Raw genomic sequence first — 26,427 nt, 5'->3', positions numbered from 1 at the left:
AAATTAAGGAATTCCTTACCTGTAGTACTGAAAATGTAATATACGTGATTGAATGCCCTTGTGGGCTCCAATATGTAGGGCGAACAAAGAGAACGCTGAAAAAACGCATCGCGGAACATATTGGCAACATAAAAAAAGGTTTTGAAACCCACTCATTGTCATTTCATTTTAAGATAGCACATAATCAAGATCCTTCGGGGTTGAAATTCATAGCGATAGATAAGGTACAGAAGGATTGGAGAGGCGGGAACCATGTAGAAAAAATGTCTTGTCTAGAAACAAAACGCATTTACGAATTAAATACTCTACAACCATTAGGGTTGAATGCAGACTTTGAACTGTTTGGGTTTCTGTAGGATGGGTGCCGTCTGTTGACGATTAACTGGACTATATGTCAATTTGGTCCAGTTTCTCCTCCACACTCGGCCTCCATCCTATTGTTCTACAATAGCTGAGAAAAATCATCTTCCTAATTCTTGACTAATCCTGTACCCCTCCGTACCCTAGAATTACCCTGAAGAGTGTACGGCTAATTGTTAATTTTAACGCACTGAAACGCAGCCAAAAACCGTATGCGATATCAGTGAGTTTGTAGCATGTTATTATTTTAAGGGATATACTGACCAACTAATAAAAGATCCCTCCATCATTGTATGCTGCCGTCGATATTAGTGTCCATTTATACTAATTTTAAACTTTTTGGAGCTTTTAAGATTTGGATTCATTTTAAGTTATAATGTCATTAATTCTGCAGAAAAAAAATCCTTGAAAAACGAAGTTCTTGGAGAAAACGCACTAGAAACGCATCGAAATTGTATGCAATACCGGTGCGTTTTACATTATAGTTGACTCCAAGTAACCTGGTGATTGATTATATATGGGTTTTCTTTTTATTTATTGTAATAAAGCTATAATTTTAAATACTTGAAAATGTATATTAATCCCAATCCTTGGAAGATAGGAACTCCAGACCAGTCTTTTGTACACTCCTTATCCACTATAAAAGAGGAACATTAGCAGGGGGATATTAACCACTGAGGAAGGGGTCAATACCCTAAAGCCCCTAAACGCGTCTGGTGTGAATCCCCCTTAAAGGACAGCAAGGACACTGCAACCCTGGTAAAGGTCTGTACACTGTTACAAGAAGAGCTAACCTATTGCGTCATTGGAGACGCCAAAGACCACGTGGAATTCAACCTGATTGACGCCAATTCAGTAACAGCCCTTGAGACCGGGGTACGCTGCAATCTGAACTGTTGAAAGCTACATGCTTCGAATTCGATCAAGCACACACAAGTGTATCGCTACAATGTTGCAACTTCATTAACTTATTGCATACAAACTATTTATATCAGGAAAGACTTTGCTCAGTTACTAATTGAGTCACAAAAGACTGGTCCTAATCAAGATTCTTTTTCCTCGGATGTATTTATAAATATCAGTGTAAGATTTTTATGCCAACACACAACCTACACCGATTATTTATTAAATATCATATGAATTATTTTAGTATATTTAATGGGATTTATGTCTTATTCATATACACACACATACCTCACTCTATATAGATGACACCCTATACACACACACACACCTCACTCTATATAGATGACACCCTATACACACACACACCTCACTCTATATAGATGACACCCTATACACGCACATACCTCACTGTATATAGATGACACCCTATACACACACACATACCTCACTCTATATAGATGACACCCTATACACACACATACCTCACATTATATAGATGACACACTAGACACACACACCTAACTCTAATAGAGGACACCCTATACACACACACACATACCTCACTCTATATAGATGACATCCTATACACACACATACCTCACTCTATATAGATGACACCCTATACACACACATACCTTACTCTATATAGATGACACCCTATACACACACCATATAGACATTACTAACCCTATGCACACACTATATACCCTATTCACACACATACCTCACTCTATATAGATGACACCCTATACACACATACCTCACTGTATATAGATGACACCCTATACACACACATACCTCACTGTATATAGACGACACCCTATACACACGCATACCTCACTCTATATACACTGCGTGCAGAATTATTAGGCAAATGAGTATTTTGACCACATCATCCTCTTTATGCATGTTGTCTTACTCCAAGCTGTATAGGCTCGAAAGCCTACTACCAATTAAGCATATTAGGTGATGTGCATCTCTGTAATGAGAAAGGGTGTGGTCTAATGACATCAACACACTATATCAGGTGTGCATAATTATTAGGCAACTTCCTTTCCTTTGGCAAAATGGGTCAAAAGAAGGACTTGACAGGCTCAGAAAAGTCAAAAATAGTGAGATATCTTGCAGAGGGATGCAGCACTCTTAAAATTGCAAAGCTTCTGAAGCGTTATCATCGAACAATCAAGCGTTTCATTCAAAATAGTCAACAGGGTCGCAAGAAGCGTGTGGAAAAACCAAGGCGCAAAATAACTGCCCATGAACTGAGAAAAGTCAAGCGTGCAGCTGCCAAGATGCCACTTGCCACCAGTTTGGCCATATTTCAGAGCTGCAAGATCACTGGAGTGCCCAAAAGCACAAGGTGTGCAATACTCAGAGACATGGCCAAGGTAAGAAAGGCTGAAAGACGACCACCACTGAACAAGACACACAAGCTGAAATGTCAAGACTGGGCCAAGAAATATCTCAAGACTGATTTTTCTAAGGTTTTATGGACTGATGAAATGAGAGTGAGTCTTGATGGGCCAGATGGATGGGCCGTGGCTGGATTGGTAAAGGGCAGAGAGCTCCAGTCCGACTCAGACGCCAGCAAGGTGGAGGTGGAGTACTGGTTTGGGCTGGTATCATCAAAGATGAGCTTGTAGGGCTTTTTCGGGTTGAGGATGGAGTCAAGCTCAACTCCCAGTCCTACTGCCAGTTTCTGGAAGGCACCTTCTTCAAGCAGTGGTACAGGAAGAAGTCTGCATCCTTCAAGAAAAACATGATTTTCATGCAGGACAATGCTCCATCACACACGTCCAAGTACTCCACAGCGTGGCTGGCAAGAAAGGGTATAAAAGAAGAAAATCTAATGACATGGCCTCCTTGTTCACCTGATCTGAACCCCATTGAGAACCTGTGGTCCATCATCAAATGTGAGATTTACAAGGAGGGAAAACAGTACACCTCTCTGAACAGTGTCTGGGAGGCTGTGGTTGCTGCTGCACGCAATGTTGATGGTGAACAGATCAAAACACTGACAGAATCCATGGATGGCAGGCTTTTGAGTGTCCTTGCAAAGAAAGGTGGCTATATTGGTCACTGATTTGTTTTTGTTTTGTTTTTGAATGTCAGAAATGTATATTTGTGAATGTTGAGATGTTATATTGGTTTCACTGGTAAAAATAAATAATTGAAATGGGTATATATTAGTTTTTTGTTAAGTTGCCTAATAATTATGCACAGTAATAGTCACCTGCACACACAGATATCCCCCTAAAATAGCTAAAACTAAAAACAAACTAAAAACTACTTCCAAAAATATTCAGCTTTGATATTAATGAGTTTTTTGGGTTCATTGAGAACATGGTTGTTGTTCAATAACAAAATTAATCCTCAAAAATACAATTTGCCTAATAATTCTGCACTCCCTGTAGATACACACACCTCACTCTATATAGATGACACCCTATACACACACATATACCTCACTCTATATAGATGACACCCTATACACACACCTCACTCTATATAGATGACACCCTATACACAAACACATACCTCACTCTATATAGATGACACCCTATACACACACATACCTCACTCTATATAGATGACACCCTATACACAAACATACCTCACTAAATATAGATGACACCCTATACACACACATACCTCACTGTATATAGATGAAACCCTATATACACACACATACCTCACTGTATATAGATGACACCCTATACACATACCTCACTCTATATAGATGACACCCTATACACACACATACCTCACTCTATATAGATACACACACCTCACTCTATATAGATGACACCCTATACACACATACATCACTCTATATAGATGACACCCTATACACACACACCTCACTCTATATAGATGACACCCTATACACACAAACATACCTCACTCTATATAGATGACACCCTATACACACACATACCTCACTCTATATAGATACACACACCTCACTCTATATAGATGACACCCTATACACACATACCTCACTCTAAATAGATGACACCCTATACACACACACCTCACTCTATATAGATGACACCCTATACACGCACTTACCTCACTCTATATAGATGACACCCTATACACACAAACATACCTCACTCTATATAGATGACACCCTATACACACACATACCTCACTGTATATATTTGACACCCTATACACACACATACCTCACTCTATATAGATGACACCCTATACACACACATACCTCACTCTATATAGATGACACCCTATACACAAACATACCTCACTGAATATAGATTACACCCTATACACACACATACCTCACTGTATATAGATGAAACCCTATATACACACACATACCTCACTGTATATAGATGACACCCTATACACATACCTCACTCTATATAGATGACACCCTATACACACACATACCTCACTCTATATAGATACACACACCTCACTCAATATAGATGACACCCTATACACACACACATACCTCACTCTATATAGATGACACCCTATACACACACCTCACTCTATATAGATGACACCCTATACACGCACATACCTCACTCTATATAGATGACACCCTATACACACAAACATACCTCATTCTGTATAGATGACACCCTATACACACACATACCTCACTGCATATAGATGACACCCTATACACACAAATACCTCACTGTATATAGATGACACCCTATACACACGCATACCTCACTCTATATAGATACACACACCTCACTCTATATAGATGACACCCTATACACACACACATACCTCACTCTATATAGATGACACCCTATACACACACCTCACTCTATATAGATGACACCCTATACACGCACATACCTCACTCTATATAGATGACACCCTATACCACAAACATACCTCACTGTATATAGATGACACCCTAAACACACACATACCTCACTGCATATAGATGACACCCTATACACACGCATGCCTCACTCTATATAGATACACACCTCACTCTATATAGATGACACCCTATACACACACATACCTCACTCTATATAGATGACACCCTATACACACAAACATACCTCACTGTATATAGATGACAACCTATACACACATACCTCGCTGCATATAGATGACACCCTATACACACGCATGCCTCACTCTATATAGATACACACACCTCACTCTATATAGATGACACCCTATACACACATACCTCACGCTATATAGATGACACCCTATACACACAAACATACCTCACTGTATATAGATGACACCCTATACACACACATACCTCACTCTATATAGATATTTTTCAGTATGAAGAGGCTGCGGTGCTTCGCGAGTGACACAGTCTCTTCCTAGGCCATATGACATCACATTCATCGTTCATGTGGCCTAAGTGGAGCTCAGTCCCTTTTCGAGTGATTGGGGCTAAGCTGCAATACCAATCACAGTGCTATCAAATTGACAGTGCTGTGCTTGGTAAGGTGCAAAGAGGCTGCGGCGCTCACTGGAACACCGCGGTCTCCTCAAACAACTGATTGGCGGGGGTGCCAGGAGTCGGGACTCCCACCAATCTCATATTAATGACCTATCCTGAGGATAGGCCACCAATATGTAAATCCCAGAGAACCCTTTCACCTTATGTTATCTGTAGTGTTACATATGACTGCAGGTACATGATCTACTACATTATTTGCAGACGGGAAGTTATCACTGCTATCTGCGGTGTTACATAGGACTGCAGGTGACATCTACTACATTATTTGTACTCAGAGTCTCTATGTAACACCACAGGCAACACGGCGAAAACGCTGAAAAAAGAGAATGTAGTAGATGTTACCTGCAGTCCTATGTAACACCCCACATAACACAGTAAATTATTTTGTTATGTGGGGTGTTACATAGGTCAGCAGGGAACATCTTTTACATAGTCTGTACTCTAATGTCACCAGCAGTCCTATGTAACACGCCAGATAACAGTGATAACTTTTTGTGTGTTGATAATGTAGTAGATGGTACCTGCAGTCCTATGTAACACTACGTGGTACCTGCTGCAGTCTGCGCTACTGAAAGCTTGAGCGCCCTCGTCATTCTTGCCACGCTGTTCTCCAACCTCTTCCTCTTCTGGCTAGGACACAGCAGCACATAGTGCTCCAGACAAAAAAATATATAAAAAAGTACCCAGGAGCAATTGGCTCCTAAACTGAAAATGTAGGAGCCAGATTTGGCAAACTTAAAATACATATAATTATAATAAAAAAGACTTGGAGCAGAAGATGAGACGCCGATCACAGTAGTAAGCCAGCACTATATATAGGAGAATACAGCACCATATGCCTCTTACATACAGTGACATCCCCTGTCATGTAGACCTTCTCTTTCCTCTTCTCCTCCGTTTGACCCAGACCGCCATGAATAATTCTTTCAGCCACATCTCGTCTCTACAGAGTGTGTTACACAGACACGTTAGGCTACTTTCACACTTGCGTTCAGAGCGGATCCGTTTGGGGTCTGCACAGACGGATACGCTCATATAATGCAGACGATGAAAGGAGAGTCCGATTGGTTGCTATGGGCAACTAAGCCAGTTCTACTTTACACCAGTTTGATAAATTACCCCAAATGTCCCTATAGTGTCTACAGCAATTATAATGCCCCCTAGAGATCCCCCCATTAATCATATTAACACCCTATATTGTGCTCCAGGTATGTTCCCTAATATATACCTGTATTAGAAATGCCCCTATAGTGTCCCCCACACTGTCCCCCACACTGTAAATTTGCCCCCACACAGTAAATTCCCCCACACTGCCTCCACATAGTAATCCCCCATAGTAATTTACCCCTATGCAGTCGCCATATAGTAATTTGCCCACACACTGCCCCCCATGTAGTAATTTGCCCACACACTGCCCCCCATGTAGTAATATGTCCTCCTGGGCTCCCCAGTAAGGTCCCCCAAAATATGCACACATGCACATAAAAAAATCTGAAAAGCTAATACCTGTGCCAAGGCACTCGCTTGCATATGGTACGGGCCGGGATATTGAGGCAGGCGCGCACACGTCACTGTGCAGTGGTCTGGCACAGGTGCATGATGACGTGACCATGCCTGCCTGCGCTGGGATTGAACTACCGCATAGGCCTCAGGCCTACTATGCCTGAAACCTATGGTGGTGATCGGCAGCGGGGCAGGGAACTATGCACTGCATACACCACTGCAGTATGTGGGTGTTTGGGTCGGCCTTGGGCCCCCCAGAGATGCCAGGTCCGGGGCTGTCGACTCAAATGCCCCAGTTATAATCTGCAATTGTGTGCTGCCCGGGCAGAGGAGTTATGCAGGCTACAGGGCCATGGCGGCATGCTTCAGGGCTGCCTCTGGGAGGAGAAGTCAAATTGAAGTAGCTGCCAGGACTTCAGTAGCGAACAGCCTGGCACCCCAAACATCGGGGCTTTGGGTAGAGTCCCAGACTGTTCCACTACTATGATAACCAAACATTTCTTTCACACTGTAATAGAATTTACCAAGTAATAGACTAGCCCCTCGCTGCTGTACCAGACCTGGCTCGGCCACTCCCCTATTTACCTACTTACACAGAAAAAACTATTTTGCCATAGGAGCAGCAGCGCAACCTGATCTGGGGGGTGGGGTTAATAGTAGGCGGAGGGAAAGCAGGTTAGCAGCACAGCTGAGGGTGACATCGGTAATACAGCTCCATCTAGTAGCAGTTTTTAGTATAGTGTGTTTATGCGGTTTTTCTTCTATCTAACGCGTTGCCCACAGGGGCCTGACTGTGCTCCACACATAAACCCAGGTGCAGCCTTAGGATAAATGACACCCTGTGCGGAATTTTCTTTATGTGCCCCCCCCCCCCCAATGATAAGAGAAATATCACTATATACCTACCTTTACCCTATACACACACACTATAGAGACTGCACATACCGTACACACTCTATATACATACTGTATAGACTTAAATTACTTTACACACACTATAGTAATTATAATTACCCTAAACATACACACACAGAATAGACTACAATTACACAGCACTAACTTACCCTATATACACACACTATATATACTACACTTACCCTATACACAAGCTATATAGACTACAATTTAAAGAGGCCCTGGAAAAAAACCTAAATGTGGTTGTAGGCAGACCCAGATTTACAGGAGGTGCAGCCAATATACTTCTCCTAGGAGAACCAAATACCACAGTGCAGCACTAAATACTGCCCCGGGAGAACCAAATACCATAGTGCAGCACAATATACTGCCCAAGCAGAACCAGATACCACAGTGCAGCACTATATACCACACTGCAGTACATTATACCGCCCCAGCAGAAACAAATCCCACAGTGCAGCACAATATACTGTCACAGCAGACCTTCTGCAGAGATTATATATTGTGCTGCACATTAGTATTTGGTCTGCAGCAGATGTAGTGCCCCATTTACACAAAATACCTCTCAAGAAGCTGCCCCTCTGTGGTGGCCAGTGCCAACTGCCATGTTCTGTCTTTCTTCTCCTTCGATTGGCTCTAATTAAAATTTGGAGGATGGGGATGAGGACATAAGACGCAGGCAACAGCACAGAGCCAGCCGCACTATCAGCTACCATACATGCAGGAGAAGTCAGCACTACATATGTCTTACTGTACATCGAGTGATGTCTCTTCTGAGACAGAAATTCTCTTTTTCCTCATCTTCTTCATTCAGACTAAACGTCTCATGTGGACGTTCTATTTCCTCATCTTCTCCATTCTGCCATGATGACTTCTTTCAGCCTTGTCTTGTTTCTGCAGAGTTTACCACACAAACATCTCACAATCCTCACTTTCCCATCATCTTCCTGACCCTGGTGCCCAATACTTCTGCCAGTATTAATAATGCCCTCTATAGTGCACTCCGTAATAATAATGTCCTAATAGTTCCCCTTATAAAAATAATGCTCCCAATACTTCCTCAAGCAATAATACCACATATAGTGCCTCTTGTAATAATAATTGCCCTTATAGTGTCTCCACAATACCACTGATCATAATAATACCCCCTATTATGCCTCCAATAATAATAAGGGGCACACATTTCCCAAGAAATACTTATGCTCCCAATTGTGTCTCTGGTAATAATAACAACCTCCCAGTGCCCCCAACAACGTCCATCTCCACTGCCCCAGTAATGTCCATTCCCACTGACCGTTCCCTGTCGTAGTCCCGTTCCCCACCACTGTCTGTGATGCAGGCCACAGGCCTCTTCTTGATAAAGCCTATGTCCTGGGGCAGGTATGGGGCACAGTGTCAGAGGCATTCTGATGATGGCAGTGGGAGAAGCACCTGGAGAGCGGACTAGTAAGTAAGTCTGTTATGCACACACTACATACACAACACTTAGGGCTCATTCACACAACCAGAAGTGTTTTGCGGTCCACAAATTGCTGATCCGCAAAACAAGGATACCGGCCTTGTGCACTCCACATTTTGCAGACCACACAATGCTGGCGCTATATAAAAAATGCCTGTTCTCGTCCGTGATTGCAATGTGCTGTCCACATCTTCTGCGGCCCCACTGAAATGAATGGGTTTGCACCCGTGGATGCGGACCTAGAATTACAGTCGTATGAATGCACTCTTTCCCTGTACACACACCATATAGACATTACTAATCCTATGCACACACTATATACCCTATTCACACACATACCTCACTCTATATAGATGACACCCTATACACACACATACCTCACTGTATATAGATGACACCCTATACACACACACACACACACACACATATCTCACTGTATATAGATGACACCCTATACACACACATACCTCACTCTATATAGATGACACCTTATACACACATACCTCACTCTATATAGATGACACCCTATACACACACACATAACTCACTCTATATAGATGACACCCTATACACACACTATATAGATGACACCCTATACACACACATATCTCACTCTATACAGATGACACCCTATACACACACACATGTCACTCTATATAGATGACACTCTATACACACACATACCTCACTCTATATAGATGACACCCTATACACACACATACCTCGCATTATATAGATGACACCCTAGACACACACACATACTTAACTCTATATAGATGACACCATATACACACACCTCACTCTACATAGATGACACCCTATACACACAATACCTCACTCTATATAGATGACACCCTATACACACAATACCTCACTCTATATAGATGACACCCTATACACACAATACCTCACTCTATATAGATGACACCCTATAAACACACATACCTCACTCTATATAGATGACACCCTATACACACACACACTTAACTTTATATAGATGGCACCCTATACACACATACCTCACATTATATAGATGACACACTAGACACACACACACACACACCTAACTCTATATAGATGACACCCTATACTGTTGTGCTTTTTCATAAGTTTAAACAGTTATACTTACTTATTTTAGTTATAATGGGTATTCATTGCCTTTAAGAGCAATGTTGATTTATATTCACTATTTTGTATGAAGTTTCATGTAGGCCAAAGTAAGTCCATGAGAATATTACTGTGCTGTTCGAAAACTAGTGTTATTGTAACAATATATTATACATTTAGAAAGTTAGAAGATACACCGCACCTGCAGATTCTGAGGCTTTATTGTTTTTCCTATCTGAACATGAATTCCACAGTGTGAGAATGGTCTAGATGTTCCTCAAAGTATATATTCATGTATCAAAGTTTGTCCCTCAGCCCTGAGACAAGGCCCCAGATGTCAGAGGTGTGAAGTGTTGAAAATATTAGGCATGTATGAGTTAACCCTTAATGGTATGATGCTTATTGCTTATACAACAGTGCCATCTAGATATAAGCGGTTAATACTACATCAGTAGCAAAATTGCATTCTGGGTAGTATTATGACGTCATGTTCCTTATCAATGCACACACCCCTCCAACAATGATTGGAAAGTTCCAAACTCGGAGGGCGTGTTCATCTGATAAGTTTTGGGTTAAGAAACCAGTTACCAAAAGAAAGGGGGAGGGAGAAAAAGAAAAAAAAGAGAAACAAACATTTGGATTATAGATCTCTGGAAAATCATTTGGTTTATCGGGAAAAACTCTTGAGAGCTGGCTGCCCCAAGACTCTGCACATCACTTGACCCTTGGGTAATGTATATTTTGTTTTATGTAGTATTGATCTAAATTAATTGGCTTGATACTTAGCCAGATACCCGCTCACTTGCGGACGTGTAACGTTAGTTGCTACATCCGTATTTTCTCTGATTTCAGTTACGATGCATATAACTGAAACAAGGGGATAATATTGGAGAAACTCTTTGTTGGGAATCTTTGAATTCCCTAGTTTGATATCAAGCCAATAATTTATAAGTTTTGTTGCAATACTACCATTATCTGAAAGATTGGTCATCATTTTTGGGCGGAGCAAGGGCTCGTATCTGTCATCTTCTTGATTGAGTTTTCCGCATAATCCATTGATTGTATATCTCTCACAGATTTAAAGCTGTATTGCATAATATTCTTGTGTTGGTTGAGTAGTGTTTTGGTGGTATCATATAGTGGTGAATTCTGGGTACTGCATATCATTGTATATTATTGAAATTTATGTTGATTCATCTTCGTTTGTATTTTAACCTATTGTTAAATAAACCATTTATATTTTTGCATAGATGCTTGTACCCTGTTTTACTGATTGCACAAAATAATCAGGTTCTCGATTGAACTCTTTATATTTATATAAAGCATTTGCTTTATATACCCGACATAAAATGGAGGCCCCAGCGAGATCGAGTTAATTCTTTGATTATTTGTGCAAATAGTAAACCGTTCCACACGTTTCTTGGCTAACCAGATTATTCATAGATCTGTGTATAACTTTTTTGTAAGAAAATGAGTGCAGCCGGTAGTGAAGCCGGTTGTGATGTTGCAACAGGAGATTGTCCATCTAGCCCGGAGCAGTTAATCCATAACGTTGTTGAATATGTAAATTCACATTTAGATTTGGATCATGATGTGGCTGCATGGATAAGTGAGTTGCAGGCAGAAGCCAAGAGAGAATGTGTGGATGTGTGGACGCCACTTGGCACAGTCAGGAGACAACTAACTTATCTTGATGTGCTTAAAAATACCGCAGGTAAAAGCCAACACCTCTTAAAGATGTTGCCATCAATTTTGTATGCATTATTAGAGGTCAGCATTTTCTCAGAGAGTAGACATATGCATATAACGAAAATGAAAGCATATATATCCCATATGGAAGAAAGATTAGAATCTGCAAAGGCATCGATCGAGGACTTAAAATGTGAGCTCGATCACAGCCATGCTGCCTATCACAAATTAAAAAGTGAGGCAGAGGAGCTGCACATCCGTTATAGCAGTCTGCAGCAAACAAATGAACTAAGCCAAACTGTAGCTGATGTTCAAGGTGATCTGTCTGATCATGAGGGATCTCCAGACCCTCCAATTCTCACACCCCAAAACGTAGATATGTCATCATCACATGCTCTTAAAGCGCAATCCATCCGAGACCTTAAGCCCCCTGAGGGTGATGGCATGATTACACAGGAGGTCTTAACCCATTTCAGTCAGGCGTGTCAAGCTGTAACCGCCTTACTAGGCGCTAGCGACGCAAAAGGACACAGAAGTGCCCCTCCACGTCCTCCTCCTATAGAGAGGAATGTTAGGGTTAAGTGACCTGTGCCAAGTGGGTCTGATGGAAGTGAGCGGAGCATGAGTGATTGTGACAGTGATGTGGGAAAGCGTGTGATCCATTCCCTACCACGCAGGCATAAGATTGCCCATCAGGTGGATGACAGTTTCAGCCGACCAACATATGCTGAGGTGGTCTCTAGAAAGAAAAATACTCAGTGTTCAGAAAAAGATCAGAACTCCTCGAGTATTATTAAGTTTTTAAATGTCACTGTGCCCAAATTCTCTAAAAAGGGTTCTCCTGAAATTGCCAATCACTTAGAACTGTACCAGTCCACCATGGATTCTTTAAAATTGTATTCTGATGCAGACAGGATCAGATTCCTACCATGGGCATTTGATGGTAAATATCGCCACTACTTTATTTCATTTAGGGAGAGGGGAATTCAGGATTGGCAGGATGTTTTACATGAGGTCAAATTAGAATTTGGACCTTACCGTACTGTGACTGCTGCAAAACGTGATGTCTATAAACTCACATGTAGACCCAATCAGAGTCCCCGGGAATTCCTCCCCATCCTTAAAAATGCCTATGGGTTGGCGTATAGATCCCCAAACTGGGAGTCTGAGGAGTTCAAACAGCTGTTTTATGATGCAATGCCCATGCAAATTAAACTTAGCTTGGCTAGAGATCTTGATCTCAAAGCTCCCTTGGACAGGTTGGTGACGGCTGCCACCTCACTGTATAACATCAGTGAATGCCATGCTACAGGTGAGAGGAGATATAAAAAGTCCCCAGAACAAAGCATAGCAGAAGCTAAGGTAAACCCTAGCTTCAAATTTGAAACGCAGCCACGTAAATACCCTCAGTCTACAGGACCTGTCCAACAAACCCAGCGACAACAGTTAGGACCCAAGCAAACAAGACCTCAGAGCCCCAATGGGCCAGAGGGGGATAACTCCAGTGCTGGGAGGTCTAACTACCGTCCCCGATATTACAATAGGGGTCCCCAGGGGGGATACAGGCGCTGGAACAACAGGCCCAGACAACAGAAGGAAAATAGGCCTGAATCCCCTACCTCACCTAGAAGTCGGTCACCCACTTCTAATAAGGGCACACCAGAAGTCCAAACTGTGCGCAAACCAAACAATCGTTTGGATCAGTTGGCAGATCAAGTGGCCAAATTACAGGAGATCGTTAGTAAAATGTCCCAGGTGTCAACTGGAAAACAGCCTGAGTCTTTTTTAGGGGCAACTGCAGGACCCAGCTCAGCCCCATAATGCAGGCAGGGCAGGGTCAGAGCCCAGGCCGGTGCAAGGCTACTGAGATGGTTGTAAAAGAATCTAATGTGATTTCTAATCCTACTTTGCCTTGCAGTGTTCTTGTCCCTAAAATTGAGGCCAAGGAGGAGATGTCTAACATGTTATCTATATTACAGTCTAATCATGATGATTCCTGCACTAATGTGTCTTCTCCAGTGAGTGATCCTATCATCTCAGCGTCCACCTGCGAGCTGCCGTCTGTAAGCTGTGATGTGATCCAGTGTTCTCCAAAGGTGGGGGCTGCTGCTGCCACCGCGAGCAGCAAGAATTCCAAGAATTCATCAGAGGTCGCGACGCTGCAGAAAGGTCAAATCCTTAACAAATGTCAAATAAGTGATCACCCTAATTTTTTATGTGATTTGTTTCAGATAGAAGGCCGATATTTTCTTGATTCCTATCTCCAAGATGAACTTATCGGACCAATCAGGGGTTTACTTGACACAGGATCAAAAGCCACTATATTGTCATATAGTTATTTCCAACAGGTATCGGAGGTGACAGCAAAGAAGCCGAAACTGAAATCGTTTGATGGCTCTTTGATAAGTGTCGACAGACACTTTGCAGCTCACCAATACATGGAGAATCCACACAAGCACCTTCAGCATGCTTTTGCATTTGCCCAGAAAAATCTGGAGAAAGCAGCCGTGAGCGCCAAAACCTACTATGATCTGAAGACTACTCAAAAGGAGTACCAAATTTCCGATCAGGTTTATCTCTATAACTTCGCCCGGGATCAGGTGAAGGAAAGGAAGTTCCTGCCTTCCTGGAAGGGACCCTATGTCGTCACTGACAAATTGTCACCTGTGGTCTACAAGATCAAAATTCCTAAGGGGGATGAATTTATAGAGAAATGGGTGCACATTAATCAATTACGTGTTTGTCATCCTAGGTCACAACTTCGCCAAATGGAAGGATTGCCGGATGATGAAGAGTAAAGAGATAACAAGGTTCCAGCTAAAGATGGAAACCCAGGATTGGTATAATATGAACATACAAATGAACTAACCTATCCTCATGTATTTTCCTCTGTAACTAATTATCTCTTGACTCACTTTTGTATCGAGAACTTGCTCTGTCCAAGAAAAGAAACTATGCCAAATCAAAGATGTATGGTAGTATTAACTTTTTTCTTGCAGGAGTGATAAAAAGTGGAAGATGTATGTACTTATGTTTGTCATACAATATATTACAGGCGCAAAATGGCACAGAGGGTTGTTGCCGTTATTTACATCGTCCTGATCTTGGGGAAGGAGTTCCAGGCCGAGCCGATTGCTGTACCAGGCCCTTCATCTGGGATCATGCTACAGGATACCACGGGATTCATCTTGACGAATAAGAGGATTCTATCCCAAAAGATCTACGTCAGTTTGGACCCACGTGTCTTCGTCGAGAGACAGTTCAACATTTCTGAGATTTCGTCTCCGGAGATAAAGAGTTGGTATCAAATGCACATCGGCTATTCCCAAGAAAGGGTTACACAGATCCTGGAACAGACGAGGAAAACCATGACCAGAGAACAGTTTTCAACAAGTCGACGACCAAAGCGGTTCATTTCTGCAATTACAGCCGCCATAATCTTTGCCGTAGTGGGCACTGTCATTGCCACCGGTGTATCAGCTGTTAATTCCATCTCTATTAAGACATTGGAACAAAAAAAACATTTATCGGACTTATATTCCGTTGCAGAGGATACTGTCGTTACCGCCGACTTACACTCAAAGTTATTGGCTCATTCAATAGTTCTTCATGAGAGTCACGAACAGTTTAAACAAGAACTAATGTCTCTGAAGACTTTGAATGAAAAGCCCTTTGTGACATTCCAATGTAACCCAACTTCTCTATTGGATTACATTGTAATGAAGGGGGATTTTGTTGTGCTTTTTCATAAGTTTAAACAGTTATACTTACTTATTTTAGTTATAATGGGTATTCATTGCCTTTAAGAGCAATGTTGATTTATATTCACTATTTTGTATGAAGTTTCATGTAGGCCAAAGTAAGTCCATGAGAAGATTACTGTGCTGTTCGAAAACTAGTGTTATTGTAACAATATATTATACATTTAGAAAGTTAGAAGATACACCGCACCTGCAGATTCTGAGGCTTTATTGTTTTTCCTATCTGAACATGAATTCCACAGTGTGAGAATGGTCTAGATGTTCCTCAAAGTATATATTCATGTATCAAAGTTTGTCCCTCAGCCCTGAGACAAGGCCCCAGATGTCAGAGGTGTGAAGTGTTGAAAATATTAGGCATGTATGAGTTAACCCTTAATGGTATGATGCTTATTGCTTATACAACAGTGCCATCTAGATATAAGCGGTTAATACTACATCAGTAGCAAAATTGCATTCTGGGTAGTATTATGACGTCATGTTCCTTATCAATGCACACACCCCTCCAACAATGATTGGAAAGTTCCAAACTCGGAGGGCGTGTTCATCTGATAAGTTTTGGGTTAAGAAACCAGTTACCAAAAGAAAGGGGGAGGGAGAAAAAGAAAAAAAAGAGAAACAAACATTTGGATTATAGATCTCTGGAAAATCATTTGGTTTATCGGGAAAAACTCTTGAGAGCTGGCTGCCCCAAGACTCTGCACATCACTTGACCCTTGGGTAATGTATATTTTGTTTTATGTAGTATTGATCTAAATTAATTGGCTTGATACTTAGCCAGATACCCGCTCACTTGCGGACGTGTAACGTTAGTTGCTACATCCGTATTTTCTCTGATTTCAGTTACGATGCATATAACTGAAACAAGGGGATAATATTGGAGAAACTCTTTGTTGGGAATCTTTGAATTCCCTAGTTTGATATCAAGCCAATAATTTATAAGTTTTGTTGCAATTCTACCATTATCTGAAAGATTGGTCATCATTTTTGGGCGGAGCAAGGGCTCGTATCTGTCATCTTCTTGATTGAGTTTTCCGCATAATCCATTGATTGTATATCTCTCACAGATTTAAAGCTGTATTGCATAATATTCTTGTGTTGGTTGAGTAGTGTTTTGGTGGTATCATATAGTGGTGAATTCTGGGTACTGCATATCATTGTATATTATTGAAATTTATGTTGATTCATCTTCGTTTGTATTTTAACCTATTGTTAAATAAACCATTTATATTTTTGCATAGACGCTTGTACCCTGTTTTACTGATTGCACAAAATAATCAGGTTCTCGATTGAACTCTTTATATTTATATAAAGCATTTGCTTTATATACCCGACATAAAATGGAGGCCCCAGCGAGATCGAGTTAATTCTTTGATTATTTGTGCAAATAGTAAACCGTTCCACACGTTTCTTGGCTAACCAGATTATTCATAGATCTGTGTATAACTTTTTTGTAAGAAAATGAGTGCAGCCGGTAGTGAAGCCGGTTGTGATGTTGCAACAGGAGATTGTCCATCTAGCCCGGAGCAGTTAATCCATAACGTTGTTGAATATGTAAATGTGATCCATTCCCTACCACGCAGGCATAAGATTGCCCATCAGGTGGATGACAGTTTCAGACGACCAACATATGCTGAGGTGGTCTCTAGAAAGAAAAATACTCAGTGTTCAGAAAAAGATCAGAACTCCTCGAGTATTATTAAGTTTTTAAATGTCACTGTGCCCAAATTCTCTAAAAAGGGTTCTCCTGAAATTGCCAATCACTTAGAACTGTACCAGTCCACCATGGATTCTTTAAAATTGTATTCTGATGCAGACAGGATCAGATTCCTACCATGGGCATTTGATGGTAAATATCGCCACTACTTTATTTCATTTAGGGAGAGGGGAATTCAGGATTGGCAGGATGTTTTACATGAGGTCAAATTAGAATTTGGACCTTACCGTACTGTGACTGCTGCAAAACGTGATGTCTATAAACTCACATGTAGACCCAATCAGAGTCCCCGGGAATTCCTCCCCATCCCTAAAAATGCCTATGGGTTGGCGTATAGATCCCCAAACTGGGAGTCTGAGGAGTTCAAACAGCTGTTTTATGATGCAATGCCCATGCAAATTAAACTTAGCTTGGCTAGAGATCTTGATCTCAAAGCTCCCTTGGACAGGTTGGTGACGGCTGCCACCTCACTGTATAACATCAGTGAATGCCATGCTACAGGTGAGAGGAGATATAAAAAGTCCCCAGAACAAAGCATAGCAGAAGCTAAGGTAAACCCTAGCTTCAAATTTGAAACGCAGCCACGTAAATACCCTCAGTCTACAGGACCTGTCCAACAAACCCAGCGACAACAGTTAGGACCCAAGCAAACAAGACCTCAGAGCCCCAATGGGCCAGAGGGGGATAACTCCAGTGCTGGGAGGTCTAACTACCATCCCCGATATTACAATAGGGGTCCCCAGGGGGGATACAGGCGCTGGAACAACAGGCCCAGACAACAGAAGGAAAATAGGCCTGAATCCCCTACCTCACCTAGAAGTCGGTCACCCACTTCTAATAAGGGCACACCAGAAGTCCAAACTGTGCGCAAACCAAACAATCGTTTGGATCAGTTGGCAGATCAAGTGGCCAAATTACAGCAGATCGTTAGTAAAATGTCCCAGGTGTCAACTGGAAAACAGCCTGAGTCTTTTTTAGGGGCAACTGCAGGACCCAGCTCAGCCCCATAATGCAGGCAGGGCAGGGTCAGAGCCCAGGCCGGTGCAAGGCTACTGAGATGGTTGTAAAAGAATCTAATGTGATTTCTAATCCTACTTTGCCTTGCAGTGTTCTTGTCCCTAAAATTGAGGCCAAGGAGGAGATGTCTAACATGTTATCTATATTACAGTCTAATCATGATGATTCCTGCACTAATGTGTCTTCTCCAGTGAGTGATCCTATCATCTCAGCGTCCACCTGCGAGCTGCCGTCTGTAAGCTGTGATGTGATCCAGTGTTCTCCAAAGGTGGGGGCTGCTGCTGCCACCGCGAGCAGCAAGAATTCCAAGAATTCATCAGAGGTCGCGACGCTGCAGAAAGGTCAAATCCTTAACAAATGTCAAATAAGTGATCACCCTAATTTTTTATGTGATTTGTTTCAGATAGAAGGCCGATATTTTCTTGATTCCTATCTCCAAGATGAACTTATCGGACCAATCAGGGGTTTACTTGACACAGGATCAAAAGCCACTATATTGTCATATAGTTATTTCCAACAGGTATCGGAGGTGACAGCAAAGAAGCCGAAACTGAAATCGTTTGATGGCTCTTTGATAAGTGTCGACAGACACTTTGCAGCTCACCAATACATGGAGAATCCACACAAGCACCTTCAGCATGCTTTTGCATTTGCCCAGAAAAATCTGGAGAAAGCAGCCGTGAGCGCCAAAACCTACTATGATCTGAAGACTACTCAAAAGGAGTACCAAATTTCCGATCAGGTTTATCTCTATAACTTCGCCCGGGATCAGGTGAAGGAAAGGAAGTTCCTGCCTTCCTGGAAGGGACCCTATGTCGTCACTGACAAATTGTCACCTGTGGTCTACAAGATCAAAATTCCTAAGGGGGATGAATTTATAGAGAAATGGGTGCACATTAATCAATTACGTGTTTGTCATCCTAGGTCACAACTTCGCCAAATGGAAGGATTGCCGGATGATGAAGAGTAAAGAGATAACAAGGTTCCAGCTAAAGATGGAAACCCAGGATTGGTATAGTATGAACATACAAATGAACTAACCTATCCTCATGTATTTTCCTCTGTAACTAATTATCTCTTGACTCACTTTTGTATCGAGAACTTGCTCTGTCCAAGAAAAGAAACTATGCCAAATCAAAGATGTATGGTAGTATTAACTTTTTTCTTGCAGGAGTGAATAAAAAGTGGAAGATGTATGTACTTATGTTTGTCATACAATATATTACAGGCGCAAAATGGCACAGAGGGTTGTTGCCGTTATTTACATCGTCCTGATCTTGGGGAAGGAGTTCCAGGCCGAGCCGATTGCTGTACCAGGCCCTTCATCTGGGATCATGCTACAGGATACCACGGGATTCATCTTGACGAATAAGAGGATTCTATCCCAAAAGATCTACGTCAGTTTGGACCCACGTGTCTTCGTCGAGAGACAGTTCAACATTTCTGAGATTTCGTCTCCGGAGATAAAGAGTTGGTATCAAATGCACATCGGCTATTCCCAAGAAAGGGTTACACAGATCCTGGAACAGACGAGGAAAACCATGACCAGAGAACAGTTTTCAACAAGTCGACGACCAAAGCGGTTCATTTCTGCAATTACAGCCGCCATAATCTTTGCCGTAGTGGGCACTGTCATTGCCACCGGTGTATCAGCTGTTAATTCCATCTCTATTAAGACATTGGAACTTGAGATCGGTTCACTGAAAAGGAACCTAATGAGTATTCATGCAGAGATGGAGGATCAGAAAAAAAAACATTTATCGGACTTATATTCCGTTGCAGAGGATACTGTCGTTACCGCTGACTTACACTCAAAGTTATTGGCTCATTCAATAGTTCTTCATGAGAGTCACGAACAGTTTAAACAAGAACTAATGTCTCTGAAGACTTTGAATGAAAAGCCCTTTGTGACATTCCAATGTAACCCAACTTCTCTATTGGATTACATTGTAATGAAGGGGGATTTTGTTGTGCTTTTTCATAAGTTTAAACAGTTATACTTACTTATTTTAGTTATAATGGGTATTCATTGCCTTTAAGAGCAATGTTGATTTATATTCACTATTTTGTATGAAGTTTCATGTAGGCCAAAGTAAGTCCATGAGAAGATTACTGTGCTGTTCGAAAACTAGTGTTATTGTAACAATATATTATACATTTAGAAAGTTAGAAGATACACCGCACCTGCAGATTCTGAGGCTTTATTGTTTTTCCTATCTGAACATGAATTCCACAGTGTGAGAATGGTCTAGATGTTCCTCAAAGTATATATTCATGTATCAAAGTTTGTCCCTCAGCCCTGAGACAAGGCCCCAGATGTCAGAGGTGTGAAGTGTTGAAAATATTAGGCATGTATGAGTTAACCCTTAATGGTATGATGCTTATTGCTTATACAACAGTGCCATCTAGATATAAGCGGTTAATACTACATCAGTAGCAAAATTGCATTCTGGGTAGTATTATGACGTCATGTTCCTTATCAATGCACACACCCCTCCAACAATGATTGGAAAGTTCCAAACTCGGAGGGCGTGTTCATCTGATAAGTTTTGGGTTAAGAAACCAGTTACCAAAAGAAAGGGGGAGGGAGAAAAAGAAAAAAAAGAGAAACAAACATTTGGATTATAGATCTCTGGAAAATCATTTGGTTTATCGGGAAAAACTCTTGAGAGCTGGCTGCCCCAAGACTCTGCACATCACTTGACCCTTGGGTAATGTATATTTTGTTTTATGTAGTATTGATCTAAATTAATTGGCTTGATACTTAGCCAGATACCCGCTCACTTGCGGACGTGTAACGTTAGTTGCTACATCCGTATTTTCTCTGATTTCAGTTACGATGCATATAACTGAAACAAGGGGATAATATTGGAGAAACTCTTTGTTGGGAATCTTTGAATTCCCTAGTTTGATATCAAGCCAATAATTTATAAGTTTTGTTGCAATACTACCATTATCTGAAAGATTGGTCATCATTTTTGGGCGGAGCAAGGGCTCGTATCTGTCATCTTCTTGATTGAGTTTTCCGCATAATCCATTGATTGTATATCTCTCACAGATTTAAAGCTGTATTGCATAATATTCTTGTGTTGGTTGAGTAGTGTTTTGGTGGTATCATATAGTGGTGAATTCTGGGTACTGCATATCATTGTATATTATTGAAATTTATGTTGATTCATCTTCGTTTGTATTTTAACCTATTGTTAAATAAACCATTTATATTTTTGCATAGACGCTTGTACCCTGTTTTACTGATTGCACAAAATAATCAGGTTCTCGATTGAACTCTTTATATTTATATAAAGCATTTGCTTTATATACCCGACAATACACACACACATACCTCACTCTATGTAGATGACACTCTATACACACACACACACGTCACTCTATATAGATGAAACCCTATACACACAATACCTCACTTTATATAGAGGACACCCTATACACATACCTCACTCTATATAGATGACATCCTACACACACACACACATACCTCACTCTATATAGATGACACCCTATACACACACACATACCTCACTCTATATAGATGACACCCTATACACATATACCACACTCTATATAGATGACACCCTATACACACACACACCACACTCTATATAGATGACACCCTATACACACACATAGTATACACACACATACCTCACTGTATATAGATGACACCCTATACACCCACACACACTAACTATATATAGATGACACCTATACACACACATTTATAACTCTATATAGATGACACCCTACACACACACACAAACCTCACTCTATATAGATGACACCCTATACACCCACACATACCTCGCGTTATATAGATTACACCCTAAACACACATACCTCACTCTATATAGATGACACCCTAATCACACACATACCTCACTCTATATAGATGGCACTCTATAACACACCTAACTCTATATAGATGACACCCTATACACACATTTCTCACTGTATATAGATGACACCCTATACACACATACCTTACTCTATATAGATGACACCCTATACACACACATACCTCACTCTATATAGATGACACCCTATACACACATACCTTTCATTATATAGATGACACCCTATACACACACATACCTCACTCTATATAGATGATACCCTATACACACACATACCTCACTCTATATAGATGACAACCTATACACATGCATACCTCACTCTATATAGATGACACCCTATACACACACATACCTCACTCTATATAGATGACACCCTATACACATACCTCGCTCTATATAGATGACACTCTATATACAAACACATGCCTCACTCTACATAGATGACACCCTATACACACACATACCTCACTCTATATAGATGACACCCTATACACACACACATACCTCACTCTATATGACACCCTATACACACCTCACTCTATATAGATGACACCCTATACACACCTCACTGTATATAGATGACACCCTATACACACACATTTATAACTCTATATAGATGACACCCTACACACACACACAAACCTCACTCTATATAGATGACACCCTATACACCCACACATACCTCGCATTATATAGATGACACCCTAATCACACACATACCTCACTCTATATAGATGGCACCCTATAAACACACCTAACTCTATATAGATGACACCCTATACACACATTTCTCACTGTATATAGATGACACCCTATACACACATACCTTACTCTATATAGATGACACCCTATACACACACATACCTCACTCTATATAGATGACACCCTATACACACATACCTTTCATTATATAGATGACACCCTATACACACACATACCTCACTCTATATAGATGATACCCTATACACACACATACCTCACTCTATATAGATGACAACCTATACACATGCATACCTCACTCTATATAGATGACACCCTATACATACACATACCTCACTCTATATAGATGACACCCTATACACATACCTCGCTCTATATAGATGACACTCTATATACAAACACATGCCTCACTCTACAAAGATGACACCCTATACACACACATACCTCACTCTATATAGATGACACCCTACACACACACACATACCTCACTCTATATGACACCCTATACACACCTCACTCTATATAGATGACACCCTATACACACCTCACTGTATATAGATGACACCCTATACACACACATACCTCACTCTATATAGATGACACCCTATATACACACATACCTCACTCTATTTAGATGACACCCTATTTACACACCATATAGATGACACCCTAGTCACACCAGTTTAGTCCTTCCCCTGTGCTCAGCTTGGCTAGAGAACATTGATCTCATCTCTCACCTTACAGCCTCCTGTCTGCAGCAAGAACATGTGCTGTGGCGCCCCCTTCAAAGCCAGGAGTGATGCGCCATTGCGCCCTGTGCGATGGCAGAGGTCGCACATCCCTACGGACAGCCCTGCATAAGCCTGGTAGAGACACCAGTACACAGTGAAACTAAAGGATTGCGCCATTGCTAATGTGAAAATTTGATTGGTCTATTGCAATCCGTGAGCAGTGAACTGTTGACCAATCAGAAACCACCTTACAGCAGTGTAGTGCAATAGTGATCGTTGTCATAGTAACCTAATGGCTTCTTTGCAGCGGAACAGCGAGGGATGGGATCCAAGAGGAGGCAGGGTTCATGAAGGGTGCGGAGCTGCAGGAAGCGGAGGAGGAACAAGGATGACGACATCAGGAGAATGGCCCCCGGCGCGTAGCTGCAGAAAGCGGAGGAGGAACAAGGATGACGACATCAGGAGGATGGCCCCAGGCGCAGAGCTGCAGGAAGCCAAGGAGGTTACAAGTAAGGCCGAGGATGATGACATCAGGAGAATGGCTCCATCTAGTGGCAGTTATTGAATTTATATGCGATCCTTCTGAATGTTTACCTGGTGCCCACAGGAGGCTGTGCAGCTTAGCTGTGTCTATTAGAAGCCTCCAATGCAGAGCATGCCCTGCTGTTTATGATAGTAAGGGCTCATGCACACACCCCCTGCCCGGCCGTGCCCATATTGCAGCCGTGTTTATGACCCTAACATGACAGAGAGGTGAGGCGATCGCCCCAGGGCAAGATATGGGCAGCTGAAGGGCCATGGGCTGAAGGGAAGGGGTTAGGTTAAGAAATTGGCATTGAGGAGGGAGGTGCGCCATCTCAGTTTTTTGCCTCAGGCAGCAGAAAGGCTAGGTGCACCCCTGTACTGCCCCCATTCTAGTCAGTGGGCTCTGTTGGTGCTGCTCATGTCATTGATGAGGCAAGATTAAAGCATATTTTACTTACATTCCCTTTTAAAAGCCCTTCTGTTCCGGCACCGCCCGTCGGGCTTTGTTTTTTTGACTGCAGCAATGACATGTCTGTATACCGCATATGACAGCTGCAGCACATCACTTGCACAAGACTGCTGAGACCAGTGATTGGCTGCAGCGGTCACGTACAGAATCACTAGGCACATCACGGATGCATTCAGGAAAACAAAGCAAGTGGTGCTGGGACAGAGGGGGTTCAGGGTGGTAATTCTTATAGCTTTCCTGCCTCTTTTTCTTTACAGGGTTCTACACTCTCAGCATTTGTGGCATGTCAGTAGGATATGCCACAAAAGTCACATAGGTATGAGTCCTATCTCCAAAGTGGGGCCCCGAATTGGAAGGAGTAACCACCCTCTATTGACCGCTATAGGAGTTCTGAAAATAGCCCTGGTGGCTCAGCAATTTCTGGTGCTCCCATAGTGGTGAATAGAGAGGTGACTGCATATGTGCAGTGTGCTAACCTTCACTTCACCCGTTGTACAGATAGAAGTGGGTCCCAGAGGTGTTACCTGCAGCCATCTGTCATTTGTGACATATCCTAGAGATATGCCCCAGAAGTTGGGATGGGAAAACCCTTGTAACTACTGGCTTAAGTCACTGTTGTCATGGAAACCATGCATCCCATTGTACCTGATGGCTCAGAACACACTGGGGGACAAGACCTCCTAAAGGTGCAACAAGTGGCACATGCAGTATGATGAATTTGGAGCACTGCTTTTGTCTGACTATAAACAGGTGGCATCCGGACAGACAGGTGGAGGTGGAGCGGTGCTCCAAGGCTCTAGACCCACCTCCAGTGCTCCAAACACCACATTTATATAAAAATAAACGTAATACTTATGCTGCAAGACCACATCCTTTTTTATCCACCGTGATCAACCTTACCAGGCAGTATGCCTGGTTTATTAGGGTTTATCATGGTGACGGATGCTCTTTAAAAGGGTCTTCTGAGATTTTTTCACTGATGACCTATCCTTTGTATAGGTCATCAGTATCTGATCTGTGGGGGTCCGACACCCAGGACCCCACCGATCAGCTGTTTTTAGAATGCAACCGCGCTCCTGTGAGTGCCGCAGCCTTCTCCCTGCTCACCAAGCAGAGCTCTGAACATTGTATAGCGGCTGTGCTTGGTATAGCGCTCAGCCCCTTTCACTTGAATGGGGCTCAGCTGCACCTAGGCCACATAA

General features: G+C 41.9%; 1 protein-coding gene across 1 annotated transcript; it reads left to right on the top strand.

Annotated features, from left to right (window-relative positions):
- Positions 1-15,478: 15,478 nt before the first annotated feature.
- LOC122926062 lies at positions 15,479-24,300 on the top strand. Its single transcript, XM_044277447.1, has 3 exons — positions 15,479-15,921; positions 20,587-20,828; positions 24,206-24,300. Exons 1-3 carry the CDS (start codon positions 15,479-15,481, stop codon positions 24,298-24,300), a joined length of 780 nt encoding a protein of 259 aa, XP_044133382.1.
- Positions 24,301-26,427: the final 2,127 nt, after the last annotated feature.

The sequence above is a fragment of the Bufo gargarizans genome, chromosome 2, assembly GCF_014858855.1.
Source record: "Bufo gargarizans isolate SCDJY-AF-19 chromosome 2, ASM1485885v1, whole genome shotgun sequence".
NCBI classification, from domain to species: Eukaryota; Metazoa; Chordata; class Amphibia; order Anura; family Bufonidae; genus Bufo; species Bufo gargarizans.
Note: the sequence above shows the minus strand (reverse complement) of the source record. Positions and strands in the feature narration are given on the sequence as shown.

Excerpts from the sequence above, each read along its gene's own strand:
- LOC122926062 (XM_044277447.1), top strand. The coding sequence starts at position 15,479 with ATGGCACAGAGGGTTGTTGCCGTTATTTACATCGTCCTGATCTTGGGG. Across the intron at positions 15,922-20,586 it reads AATTCCATCTCTATTAAGAC|ATTGGAACTTGAGATCGGTT; the intron begins ATTGGAACAAAA and ends CTCTATTAAGAC. Across the intron at positions 20,829-24,205 it reads GCCCTTTGTGACATTCCAAT|CTTGGCTAGAGAACATTGAT; the intron begins GTAACCCAACTT and ends CCCTGTGCTCAG.